Source organism: Pseudoliparis swirei, chromosome 14 (genome assembly GCF_029220125.1).
Source record: "Pseudoliparis swirei isolate HS2019 ecotype Mariana Trench chromosome 14, NWPU_hadal_v1, whole genome shotgun sequence".
In the NCBI taxonomy this organism is placed as follows: Eukaryota; Metazoa; Chordata; class Actinopteri; order Perciformes; family Liparidae; genus Pseudoliparis; species Pseudoliparis swirei.
This window is the reverse complement of record NC_079401.1, coordinates 9,913,569-9,925,778: the sequence shown is the minus strand read 5'-3', so window position 1 is coordinate 9,925,778 and position 12,210 is coordinate 9,913,569. Positions and strand designations below refer to the sequence as shown.

The following is a 12,210-nucleotide window of genomic DNA, read 5'->3' as shown; positions in this document are numbered from 1 at the left end:
ATTGAATTAATGGTGCGGAATGATCCGGATAAGTACATCTCCCGTTTCTCAATCAAGAAACAGAATGATCTCTCTGCCTTTGTCTGAGTAATTCAAAACATTGGCAGGTTGACAGGTCATAAGCTCCTATAAAAAATGTAAACCTAGCAGACCATTTCACGAAAAGGTCAATTGTCCACACCTACTCAAAATGAGGGCATGACGATTGGTAATGAATCTTCGGTCATGCCAACAGGAGCTAGTGCACTAGCTGGCTTTGTTGGTGTACCTGACGGTCAATGGTTCCACTTTTAAAAAGGGAATATAATCGGAATCGCGTCATACGTTGACTGCAGAAACAAACTCCAACCCAATGGCAACTTTTTGGAGCTATAATTTAGCACTGCTAAAGCTAATGTTAGCTAGCAAGCTAATTAACTACTAGCTAATATTCTCGGGACTACAGATGAAAAAGAGCCTCTTAGCTAACTCTGGCACATTTACAGAAATGTTTTATATTAATGTGTACTGTCCCTTATCAAATAAACCCCCAAAAAATGTTTGTTTTAATTATAGCCAGCTGGAGAACATTGTGTGCCTGCCAATGGAGCAAACCAGCAGGGGGCGACTCCTCCAGTAGCAAAAAAAGGTCTGATTGTATAGAAGTCGATAAGAAAATGAATTCTCACTTGATTTATCACCACAAAGGGCGTACCCAAACCAATGGGTGACGTCACGATGACTGCGTCCACTTCTTATATAATCTATGGACGGAAGACAAAAAACCTATTTGGATGTTTTAGCACCAACAATGTAGTTCCGATGTTTATGTCAAACTAGATGTTGTTAATCTTGTATGTACAGCAGTTTTTTCAGTTGTTTTCAGGAAGAAGTGTGGCCTTATTTTATTGCAGAGTGCTTTACATTTCTTTGATTACCGAGTTCTGTTATAACTAAAACACTTACATTAGAAAGGCACACTTGAGAGTTGATTATAACCAACATAGTGCATAATTATTAGAATGCAAGTGAAGCTCAAGGCTATTTATCAATCTGTTAAATCCTGAAATGCATTTAGTCCGGAATAAAAAAAGGTAGGATTGGATTACAAAATCTAAAGCAAAATGTGTTATCCAAATTGTCAGCATGAGAAATCATTGGATCTTGATTGAAATACCCAATTTTTCATTTCAGATCACATTTTAATCCAATCCTATACAGACATAATCCTTTGAGAACATTTTGAAATAACTACCCCTGAGGACTAGGGAGGATAGTATCATCCGACAACTTCATGGTCACAATTTCTTTCTCAAGACCAGGAAAATAAACATGGAGGTAGAGACACTTTTCTTTTTGCACGTATTCTGATACAAACACAAACATTGTGTCAAACATCTTCTTGTCACCTTAAACAGACACCTGAACAGAAAAGGTGTGCGGCTTGAATGTGGGGGAAAGATCCTTCCATCACTAACTCAGAATGCAGGAATAAAAATAAAAAAACACTTCCGGCTGGAATTCAGCTTCATCTTCACCGAATACAAAGACAGCACACACAAGCAATAAGGATCATGCCCCAGCACGTCAGCAGCACCACTATCCTGCCGTTGAATCTCAGTACTCCATCAGCTGTACTTAAATCAGTGCACACACACCTGCAAAGACATTGGTGCCAATAAAATATGCACCATCCAGCTCGCTGCACCTCCTGCTAAGATGTGACCAACTCCTGAAGTGCACAAAGTGTTCATGTCCCATCAGTGCATATCCCACTTCAAAAAACGAAAGGACTGATCAGCAGATGATCATCAGCACACATAAGGATCTAAAACCTGGGAATGAAACAAATGTAAAAAAAAAACTAAAAAACGAGGCCCAGCGTAATTTTCCAGCAAATCGCGTTACACACACACACACACACACACACACACGGAGACACACACACACACACACGCACACACACCTCCACCCATCCCGAGGTGATGGTGTGCGTGATCCTGTGAAGGAATGCAACACAGGGATACATCGCCGCTTTGAGAGAGACACACACACACAAATTCACACAAATCCCTGCCGGGCCAAATTAATAAGGGTAAATAAAAGGCAGGCAGCACAAAGCTCTATTTGCATTCCCTTTGCTTTTCAATGCCCTTCTTGCCAGTGAATGCTTTAGGGGGGGGCAGCGGGTTGAAGAGCCCCAGTGGCCGCACACCTCGCCTGGTTCCCCGCCGCTGTGGAGAAACCGGCTGGTTGAGTGCAATGGCTACTAAAAAATACAGCAGTTTTCCTCTCATTTCATTTAAGAATTAATGTTCCGTTCCCCCCCCCCCCCGATCACCTGCTCTAGGCTTCATCTATAAAAGCAAATAAATACATAAATACATATATTGTAAACTTATGCTTGTGAATATGCCACAACATGCATTTTAACATGCTAGGTGACATTGATTGGAGATGCATGTCGTGTGGACTTGCACACATGTGTTATAACAGCACACATGAAGTCACAGATTATATTTCCACGTCCTAAATAGAATTTGAATGCATCCTAATCCCGTTTTAATGTCGCACATTCTCGCCTACAGCGGCGGTAATGTCCGCTGAGTGTGGGGGTATCGGTGCCCCGGCTCACCGCCTCGAACAGCCCGCAGCCAATGTGTCGTCTGCGTGAACAGGTTTACTGCATTACGACCAGCACAATTACCATCACCATTATTAAGCACCGCCATAAAACAGTCCCCCAGACCCGCACTCACTTCCGAAGCTGCTCCCGCATCGCTGGCCGTTCAGAGCGCTCCGCGTCCGGAAAGAAATAAACAGATTCCCGGGTAAAACCGAGACGATATCCCGACCCCTCCGCGGTCCGACCGAGAGTCCTCTACCACCGGGGAGAGGCGTCCAAGATTACCGCGTGTAGGCTCCGTGTACGCGTGTATGTGTGTGTGTGTGTGTGTGTGTGTGTGTGCGTGTGTGTGTGTGTGTGCGCGTGTGTGTTCCTCTGCCAGCAGCAGCGGTGGGTTGCTCCGGCTGACTGGCCAGCGAGACACAAGGGACACTTGACGAAATGGAACGAAGAGAACTTCCTGTTTGATGCTTCAACATAAAAGCTTCACTTCGAAAGATGTAGCGGTTTTTTGGGAGGGGGGGGGGGGACTACATTGTGGGAATAAGAGAAACCTATTTAGAGATTGTCTGAGAATGAGCATTTAGATTAGATGTCATCAGTGTATGAAGATGTGTGTGACTGGTTGGAGGGATTTTGACATTTAGTGCTTGAAAGAATGGAAAGTCTCATCTCTCTGCAGTGCTTTATGAAATAATGTATAGCCCACATTGAGGTAATATCGTGTCTCAAACTATAATTTTTGGATCAAAAACTAAATGTCAAGTGTCTTAGGGGTTAATCAGGGCCTGTCTGATGTTTTTTTACGCCAGGGTCCCCATGTGGGTTAATCCTGCCCTGAATGTTGACAACATTAAACAAGATTTAACCACCCGACATTGACACCTTTACTTTGAAATGAAACTCCGCACAGTTTTTGGTTCCGCTTGACGCAGTTTAGATCGACGAGGCGGAGCTCAGGCCCCCTCTGCCTCCCTTCCCCCCATCCCACTGCTTCTGAAAGCAAAGGAGCCTCGCCACCATCCGAGGAGGTTTTTCACCTCCCTGACGAGAGAGAGAGAGAAATAGAAAGAGAGAGAGAGAAACTGTGCTTTTCAAGGCACACAGATTTCTACACTCAAGGTCGAGAGAGAGGGATAGAAAAGAGGAAAAGTGGGAGAGACAAAAAAGGGGAAGAAGGCGGAGGCACCTTTTGCTTTTACAAGGCACACAGAAGAGACAGGAAGAGAGAGAAAGAGAGAAAGAGAGAGAGGGGGGGGGGGAGGAGGATGGGGGGCGGAGGGGCGGGGTCTCTTTGCATTGGGAATCAGTGTTAAAGGCTTGGAAAATGTGGGCTATGTTGCACCAGCAAAGAGAGAGAAAGAGAGAGAGAGAGAGAGAGAGAGAACAGCCTGTAATTTATAGGCAAGTCTCAACTGTTATTTTACCCAATCACAACTGTATGTCTTTATACCTTAGTGTGTGTAGTTGTGTGTAGGTGTGTGTGTGTGTGTGTGTGTGTGTCTGTGTGTACGTGTAGCAGAGAGGCAATGACAGATTGAGATGAGGGAGAAGACGGAGTGCAATGGTTTCAACACATCGGACAATTCCCCCTGTTACTGATGTTAAGCATTTCGGTCATTTCGCGGCTGACCACATTTGTGCAGGAGTTCACAGATTTGAAAATGGACTCGGCCCATCAGGGAGCAGGCCAATCCACAAGGGGGATGTCGCAGGATTTTAGAATAAATGGTCTCCAGAACCTGACAAGAAGCAGTTGGTCGGCCATATGTTGTCGTGCTGTCACACTGTGTTTGTATGCACAGTGTAGCTCGAGTGGGTGTGAAGTGTGTAAGGATGTAATGTGTGCACAGACACTTTATGCATAAAAGTATGCAGACACCCCTGTAAACATTGCATACTTTCGGTTCAGAGTTGGTTTTCATGGTTTGACCCCTTGACGCATACTGCGACATTTTAGTCCATCGTATTCTCCGAAGTTTGTGTCAACAGTTTTTGGGATTGCTTTTGATATTCCAAGTTCTGTGTGGACAGAGAGTCCTGACCTCAACGCTATCCTACAGTGGAATGGTTCTGCTCGATTTCACCAGGGCTACGGTTCTGAAGAGTAAAGCCAATGAGGCAGTGTCTTAAAACCCTTAAATGGCCACCAGGGGGCGACTTCACCGGGAGCAAAAACAAGTCAGATTGTATAGAAGTCTGTGAGAAAATGAGCTTACTTATCACTTGATTTATTACAACCATAACATTGTGAACTTGAGTTTATGGTCTCAATCACAAAATCATGATATTCATTGAGTACATTATGATCCGTTGAGAGCAGGGCCACATACTGAAAAATACACAAAGTGAGGTATATCGCCTCACCTCTATTAAAGTTAACCAAATGAATCAAATTGTGTTAACTTGAATATAAGGTCATAATTGGTTATATTCACATCTCCACGGTAAAACGGCACAGAAATATGATTCGGATGTTGCCATAATCTGTTTTTACTTCCGTGTCCTTCTCACAAGATCGTACGTGATTCACACATCGAGCACAGAGCTCGGACGTGCCGTGTGACGTTTGTGTCGAGCTCCGCACGTAATTTGTGGAATCGTGTGTCCGTCAATATTTGGTGTGAAACTAACCAATGAACACGAAGGAAATCACGAAGGACCTACCTTCCTTACGCTTAGGAAAAGCTCTGCTGTTTTCAGTTTGTTTTTATACAGGACATAAACTGTTCTTGAAAAGTTCTTGGGTTCGTAAATATTTTTCTTTGAAAACAAAAGCGGTTGTTATATAAAGCCCTCTGAGGCAAATTTGTAATTTGTGAAAATGGGCTATGCAAAATAAAATGAATAGAATTGAATATTTATTTTTTATTTGCATACATCCCATGATGCTTGCTCTACAGAATGAAGTCATTTCTCAGTCACATTTTATCTCAGTCTCACATCTGGTGACAGTAGAGTGACAGACAACACTTTCACAAAAAAATTGATATTCCAAAAAAAAATGAAAGACATTTTTTACATGTATTTTATTAATATATTACATCACCATTGTGAACCTAAGGCTTTGGTAAAACAATTTCCAGCATCAAAATGGTTCGTCCACATGTATGTTTTCATAAGAGGTTTGAAAAATTTGAATAAATCAGATTTCAACTTTTTAGCTTTAGGGACACATCTCTGTACACTGCCTAAAGACAATGGTGCTTCATTATATAGATAGCTGAAATTGTGCTGCAATTTCGGATGTACAACACATGGCTAAGTATCAAATGCAAGTACCTTTTAAAAAGGGAATTTAAGAAAGGTTGACCTCTGGAAAAGCAGCTTTGATGGTACAGTGCATTTCAACAGCCTCACCTCCACTCTATCGCACCTTGGCGCACACCATGGAGGCCATTCCTTTGGCGCTCGCCTGTCATAGCCAGAGCCCCATCGGTTGCAATTCCACACAGCTCGTCCCATTTAAGTCCCATCTTGTCGATTGCATCCGACACAGTTTCGAACACGTCCTCTCCTGTTGTTGTTCCCCCTGAGGCTGCTCAGATCCAGCAGCTACTCCATAATGCAAAAAGTTAGCTTCAACTCCCCGCAGTGTCTGTGCTCTCACACGCCGTCAAGTACAAATCAAACGCACAGGCGTTAGCTGACACCCGGTGCTTTACGTTTTCCATTTGCCACACAACTGTGTTTCTGGACATTTTTACGTGGTTGAATTTCCAGCATCTTTTCCGGGCACATTATTCGTGCAACTTTTCTGCGTCCGAGAAAGGTTTCCGTGTGAGTTGGTGCTATAAGTTGTTGCTATTATTTGGCGCTATGAGTCGGCGCTATGAGTTGAGCGAACTCGTAGCTGACTAGTGTGGCATTGTCTTGTGTTTTGTTCAGACGGGAAAAATATAATTGTTGAGCTAGCGCCCATTTGCTTGACTTTCTCTTCTCGCTCGGCACCAGCGTAAGACGTGGAGGTCTGATGCTTGGTTTCATAGTGTCGTCGTACATTCTAACCTTTTATCACAGAAACAGTTTCATTGCAAATGAAACAGTCACACTTCTCTATGACCTTTACTTTGATTCCTTTTATTTTGCGGAGAATTTGCCTTGTTGAAGACCGTAGCTCTATCTAGTGGTGACCCTAAGATAACAATAAGTGCAAGTTTTATGTGTGGGCCATATTCCATTCTATTTTTAGAATTTGCTGCGGGCCAACTGCGGCCCGTGGCCGTAGTTTGGACATCCCTGATTTAGAGTGAAAAAGACCCAGTTTTCTTTAGGGTGGGGCTACCTTGTGATTGACAGGTCGCTACCGCTACCAGAACCATATGTGACATCCTTACGTCACCCTGATTGCAAAAAGATAAGATGGGGACATCTATCATCCAAGATGGCAACGGCCCAAACTCCGAACTCGAGGCTTCAAAATGCCAGTCCACCAACCAAACTATGGCCACTTCTATAGTCGATAGACTCTACTCACTTAGATCACTTGGAACCTAGACCAAGGTGGAACCAGGAATGGATTGTTTCTATTGGTACCCTACACAACTTTTACTCATGGAAATGTGAAATAAGTGTTGTATAATGTGTGACAAACTAAACTTGATGGAAATATGGGAGACATAAAAAAAAAAAAGAGTGGCACATTAAGGCAGAGGAGTTGTTGGAGATATACCAACTTTTAGTTTAAAGTATGCATCAAACCCCAAAACCCTCTTTCTGATATTTCAAACTCCGCACCTCTATATTGTCACGCAGGTTTTCTGTCAGGCCTAAGCTGAGATGACATCCAATGACATCATGAGGGATATTTCCTCAGACTATAGAAAGCTATTCCAGAGCCACAGAAGACAATATACAATTACTCACAGAGGCTAAATCGGACTATACACTGTGGGAGTGCTCCTTCAAGTACAAGTAGGCTACAGTATTTCACTGTCAATGCACTTAAGGTATCCAAAGTAAACTTATGCTTATGATGGAGGCAGAAGAGGCAGAATGGCCAATGTCCCTATACTTTTACATATCATTGGATTAATAAATGCAGTGTAGTCAAAAGTGCAATGTCTACCTTTGAACCACAGAAGAGTCAAATAATAAAATAGAATACGATGAAACTACTCAAGTCAAGTACAAGTACCTCAAAATTGTACTTGAAGACAGTACTTGAGTAAGTGAAGAACATCGGAGGCTGTTATTGTACTATATTAATGGCTTTGAAATGACATGTCCAACAATCACATGTAGACAGGTGTGTGTGTGTGTGTGTGTGTGTGTGTGTGTGTGTGTTTGCGTTCAGCTGGCACTCACAGGGCTTCGGTCATCAGGTCGGGTCCAGCTTTATCACTGCATATGGAGAGGAGAATCTGTCACTTCTCTTTCCCTCTCTCCTTCCTCCTCTCCTTTTCTCTCAGTTCAGGTTGTTTTCTCCCACATGCACACTTGCAGTTAATTCCACGTCTCACTCTTGTCATGACGTATTATCTCAAACACACCAAACTGCTAGTTGCTGATTACCAAGCCCATGCAATCTTCTGTCTGAACTCTCTTGACTGACGAAGCAGCAGGAAGTAGGTTGACAAAGACATTGTAGGGGTTATTCTGACCAATGAGTTAGGAATGTGAGGTGGAGCGTTAGGCCTGTCACATGCCACTGAGGCTACAGTAACGATGTAACAATTACAGACTTTCATTTAAAAAAAGGGTAACAACCATAGACTAGATAAAAGAAGCAGCCATTGGAAGTGCATTCTTTCTAATGGCCATAAGGGGGCGTCTCTGCTGGTTGTCAAATTAAGTCATATTCTACAGAAGTCTATGAGAAAAGGACACTTGATTTCTCAGTAAATATTGTAGCCTTTTTCTCAATCTTCATCAATACAGCATGATGTTCTTGTCGTAAAGTATGGTCAATTTAGGGTAAAATAGAACAGGACATGCTTTCGGGCATGGCTACCGTATGATTGACAGGTTGCAACCACGGAGGCCTGTCAATCAGGAAAGAGGCGTACAGGAGCAATGGGTATCCCTCAACAGCTCGTCCACATATGGTCACTTCTCGATCCCAAAAAACAAGATGGCGACGAACAAAATGCCAAATTCAAGTCTTTAAAAACAGAAGTCCACTTCACGGTTGATCGTGTTATCCACAATTTGCTTACCTTATCTAACATAAGCTACAATAAGCTAGTTTAAAGCCACAGTAAGTGTGTCATAGCCTTCCTTCAATATATTAAATGTAACCATTTAATATTATTTTTAGCCCAAGATTATTTGTAGCCAAATTCAATTCAGTTTATTTTATATAGCCCAATATCACAAATTATGAATTTGCCTTAGAGGGCTGCAAATAACTGCATGTGGGTCAGAAAATCAAAACCTGTATCAAGTTATCTCTTGTGAATGAACTTTGTTTTTCCTACTCACCAGCAGTGATGCGACAATTTGTGCACCCTGCAGAACTGAGACACAAGCTACAAGACGGGGCTGACGACTGTGCTATAAAACCCCCTTACCCCTCCAAAACTTTTGCTGATGAGTAGTGAACAGTCTCCCAGCATTCACCACCACCGGGGACTCCATTGCTCGACAAGCATGTTTTGAGACGTAATGAAGGAAATAATGTCTAAAAAATTGCACCCACGATGCAGTCTTTTGCCAATCACAGAGTTTTAATAAAAGTTTGAACACATTTTAGGAACCTTGTAAAGGTGATCATGTTATCGTCAGCAGTAGGGAAAAGGCAGAGACTAGACATCTAAACCCTGAAGGCATTGACCTGATCGTGTTGAAGGTCTTAACATTTAACCAGACATACAGTATATCGCGAAAACAGAGTTGTCACCATCACCAATTGGATTCAGGTACCAACCAGTGAAAAAGAAGCTTATTCCATCAGTTGGCAAATGACACAATACATCTAGCCAATACTGTCTAACTGCGAGAAATGTTTTCCTGTTGTTCTGGCCTACGGTCATTTAATTGTAAATCGACTTTTATTGTCACTCAGTGAAGTTGAACCCTTATATTTAGCCCATACTAGCTAGTATACAGTACCACACTCACTCTCTAGCTAACACTCCACACTTTGTACGTGATCCGTACCGAGACTTTAACCTGTACCCAAGCCCTATGGACTGAGCTCAAACGTTATCTGGGGCTGAATGGATAGTTGGATGGGTGGATTGATGGATGGACAGATTGTTAAGATTGAATGCACTAAATGTGAAAGTAGAGCGTTACTATGAATCCCAATGCTTTTCTTGGCAAGATCTGCCCTGCGTAGCTTTCAAGCATCAGGATTGGCCAGGTGTCCATGCTCACGCAATGTACCGGTAACCCTGGTTTGTTCAGGTCCTTTCCCATAACCAATGGGCTATCCTGACCCTAACCACTAACCTCAACCAATGCTACTGACCTCAACCAGTTTGTGATTCATAATTACAGAAACAGCACTGTTGAAAGAATTATTCAAAGAAAGACACACAGACAAATGGATGAATATTAGACATAATTAGATATTATAGAGACATCAGGCAAGCCATCAGTTAAGCGCTTAACACAGCAGTTAGGGGGTTAACACGGTATTAATCCAGCACAAAGTTGGTGGACGTCAGATCCAACTCAAGGCACACCATGGGCATTTCTTCCATGCAATTCATTTACACGTCAATTTATTTCTTTGGAAAAAAAATTCCGATGCATACACGGTACACAAATATTATTGTCATCTTACTTAAATAATGCACACACAGTGATGTGTAAGACCCCCTGTAAGCTTAAGTATAAGTCCACCAAAATTAAAAAGTGTATCCTCTTCGCCAGTAAAACATATTATTTACAATCTTTCCTTTATCAGGGTGGTGGCATGTGTCTTACCATAGATACAAAATATATAAAATAAAATGTAATATTTACGTTGAGTGGAGGCAGAAATATACAAGAGAAATATGATGAGAATAGAGACATCCTTTTTGCACCAGTCAACACCATGTTGAGGTTTTGTTTTGTTGCCTAAACCTAACTGTATTTCATCATTTTAAGGCCAACCATGATGTTTTTCCTGATGCTAACTAAGTAATGTTGTTGCATAAACCTATCTTTTGTTTTTAATGTAATGTCATTCTGAAAAAAAGATCTTCAGGGTGAAGCCCCCAAAAAAAGGATACATTTATGTCCCCATACACAAAACTAATAGATTGCATTGTGTGACTATCTCACGAACTGCTGTGAGACTGTGTTGACTAGTACTAACAAATCCGGTCAGAATTTGCATGTCGACTAGTCGAGGGATCTGCTGGCAACAGCTCAGCTACTTACTTTATATAGTAGGGCACATTGTTTGGGGAGACGCCCTGCTCGAAGGGGCTCGCTATAGATCCTGCTGAGACAGAGAAACAAAGGTCAAAACAACCGTACAAATTGTCTGCATGCAATTCAACTTTTTTCACACGCACATTTTAATCAACATCCTGTAGTTCTAATGAAAGCATAGCCATCCAAAACATGTCTATGCAGCTTAACATCATGTGTAATGAAAAGTGGTCTTCAAAGTAATATATTCATGATAATGAAAAACAGCAGAAAAACAAGAATTATTGCTAATTATCTCATTTATTATGCCCAAAAGAATTGGCACACCAGCCATTTAAGCAGACTGTGCTGTCTGGGAATTGTCAGCACAGTTGGACTGCTTCTCAGACCAATCAGATCGCTTGGCTGAAACTACCCGCTGTATAAGCGTTATTGTGCCCCACGGGTAAAATTGGCTGCAGTTAAAAACAGAATCATGCTTTGTAGGACAACTGCCAGAACACATGCGGTGCATAGCAACACAACGGTAAGATATGAAAGAAACGTGTACGTTCTCACATCATCACTGTTATTTCTCTTTCTGTCCTGCTATATCTGTTGTAGCTTAATTATCAAGCGAGATAAAACATTCATAAATGAGTAAATGTGACATTGGGAATAGTATCTCATCTGTTTTTGTCCTTTAATATCATATTTGATACATGTGGTCTGAATCTTTCATTTGTTTGTTCCTTTTTTCATTTTCTACTTCCAAGCCCCCCCCCGTGATTTGTGAATTTTAATCACCGCTCTTGAGCGTATGAGTGTTGTGATCTTTTGTTATCCGTGGTCTTGAAATTAAACTAAGGAGAATTGATGAAAAAAAGCAGCTAGCAGTTTAATGAGTGCCTCCAGGTGGACATCCTTATATGAAGAAAAAAAGCATGCGTATCGTCTTCCGGCCTACAACAACAATAATCTGCAATGTTTATTTAAAGAGTTAAACTTTGTGTCACTTTTCCTTGAATGCCAAGTCTAGCTACACATTATATTATTTGTATCCCCAAGAGTGCTCCGCCTAGTCCCACCCTCATCTGCTACGATTGGCCAGTACTTCTCATCGGACCCTATGAGACGGCATAGATCCTATCTGCCTGATGGATCATCGAGGTCTGGGTCGTGGAATTCCTGCTCCTGACTACGCCACTGTCCTGTTGAGACTCCGCCCACTGTTGAGACTCCGCCACTCCTCCTCTCTACCTCCATCTGCCTGATGGATCGTGGAGGTCTCCATCGTGGAATAAGCCTACTATGAA

The 12,210-nt window shown here is 42.1% G+C and overlaps 1 protein-coding gene across 1 annotated transcript in view; it reads right to left on the bottom strand.

Moving 5' to 3' along the window:
* Positions 1 to 12,210, bottom strand: part of LOC130204709 (dystrophin-like) — a 320,570-nt gene that overhangs the window by 43,398 nt on the left and 264,962 nt on the right. The window contains 1 exon segment of the mRNA XM_056431663.1: positions 10,922 to 10,982. Coding sequence (XP_056287638.1) covers positions 10,922 to 10,982 — 61 coding nt within the window.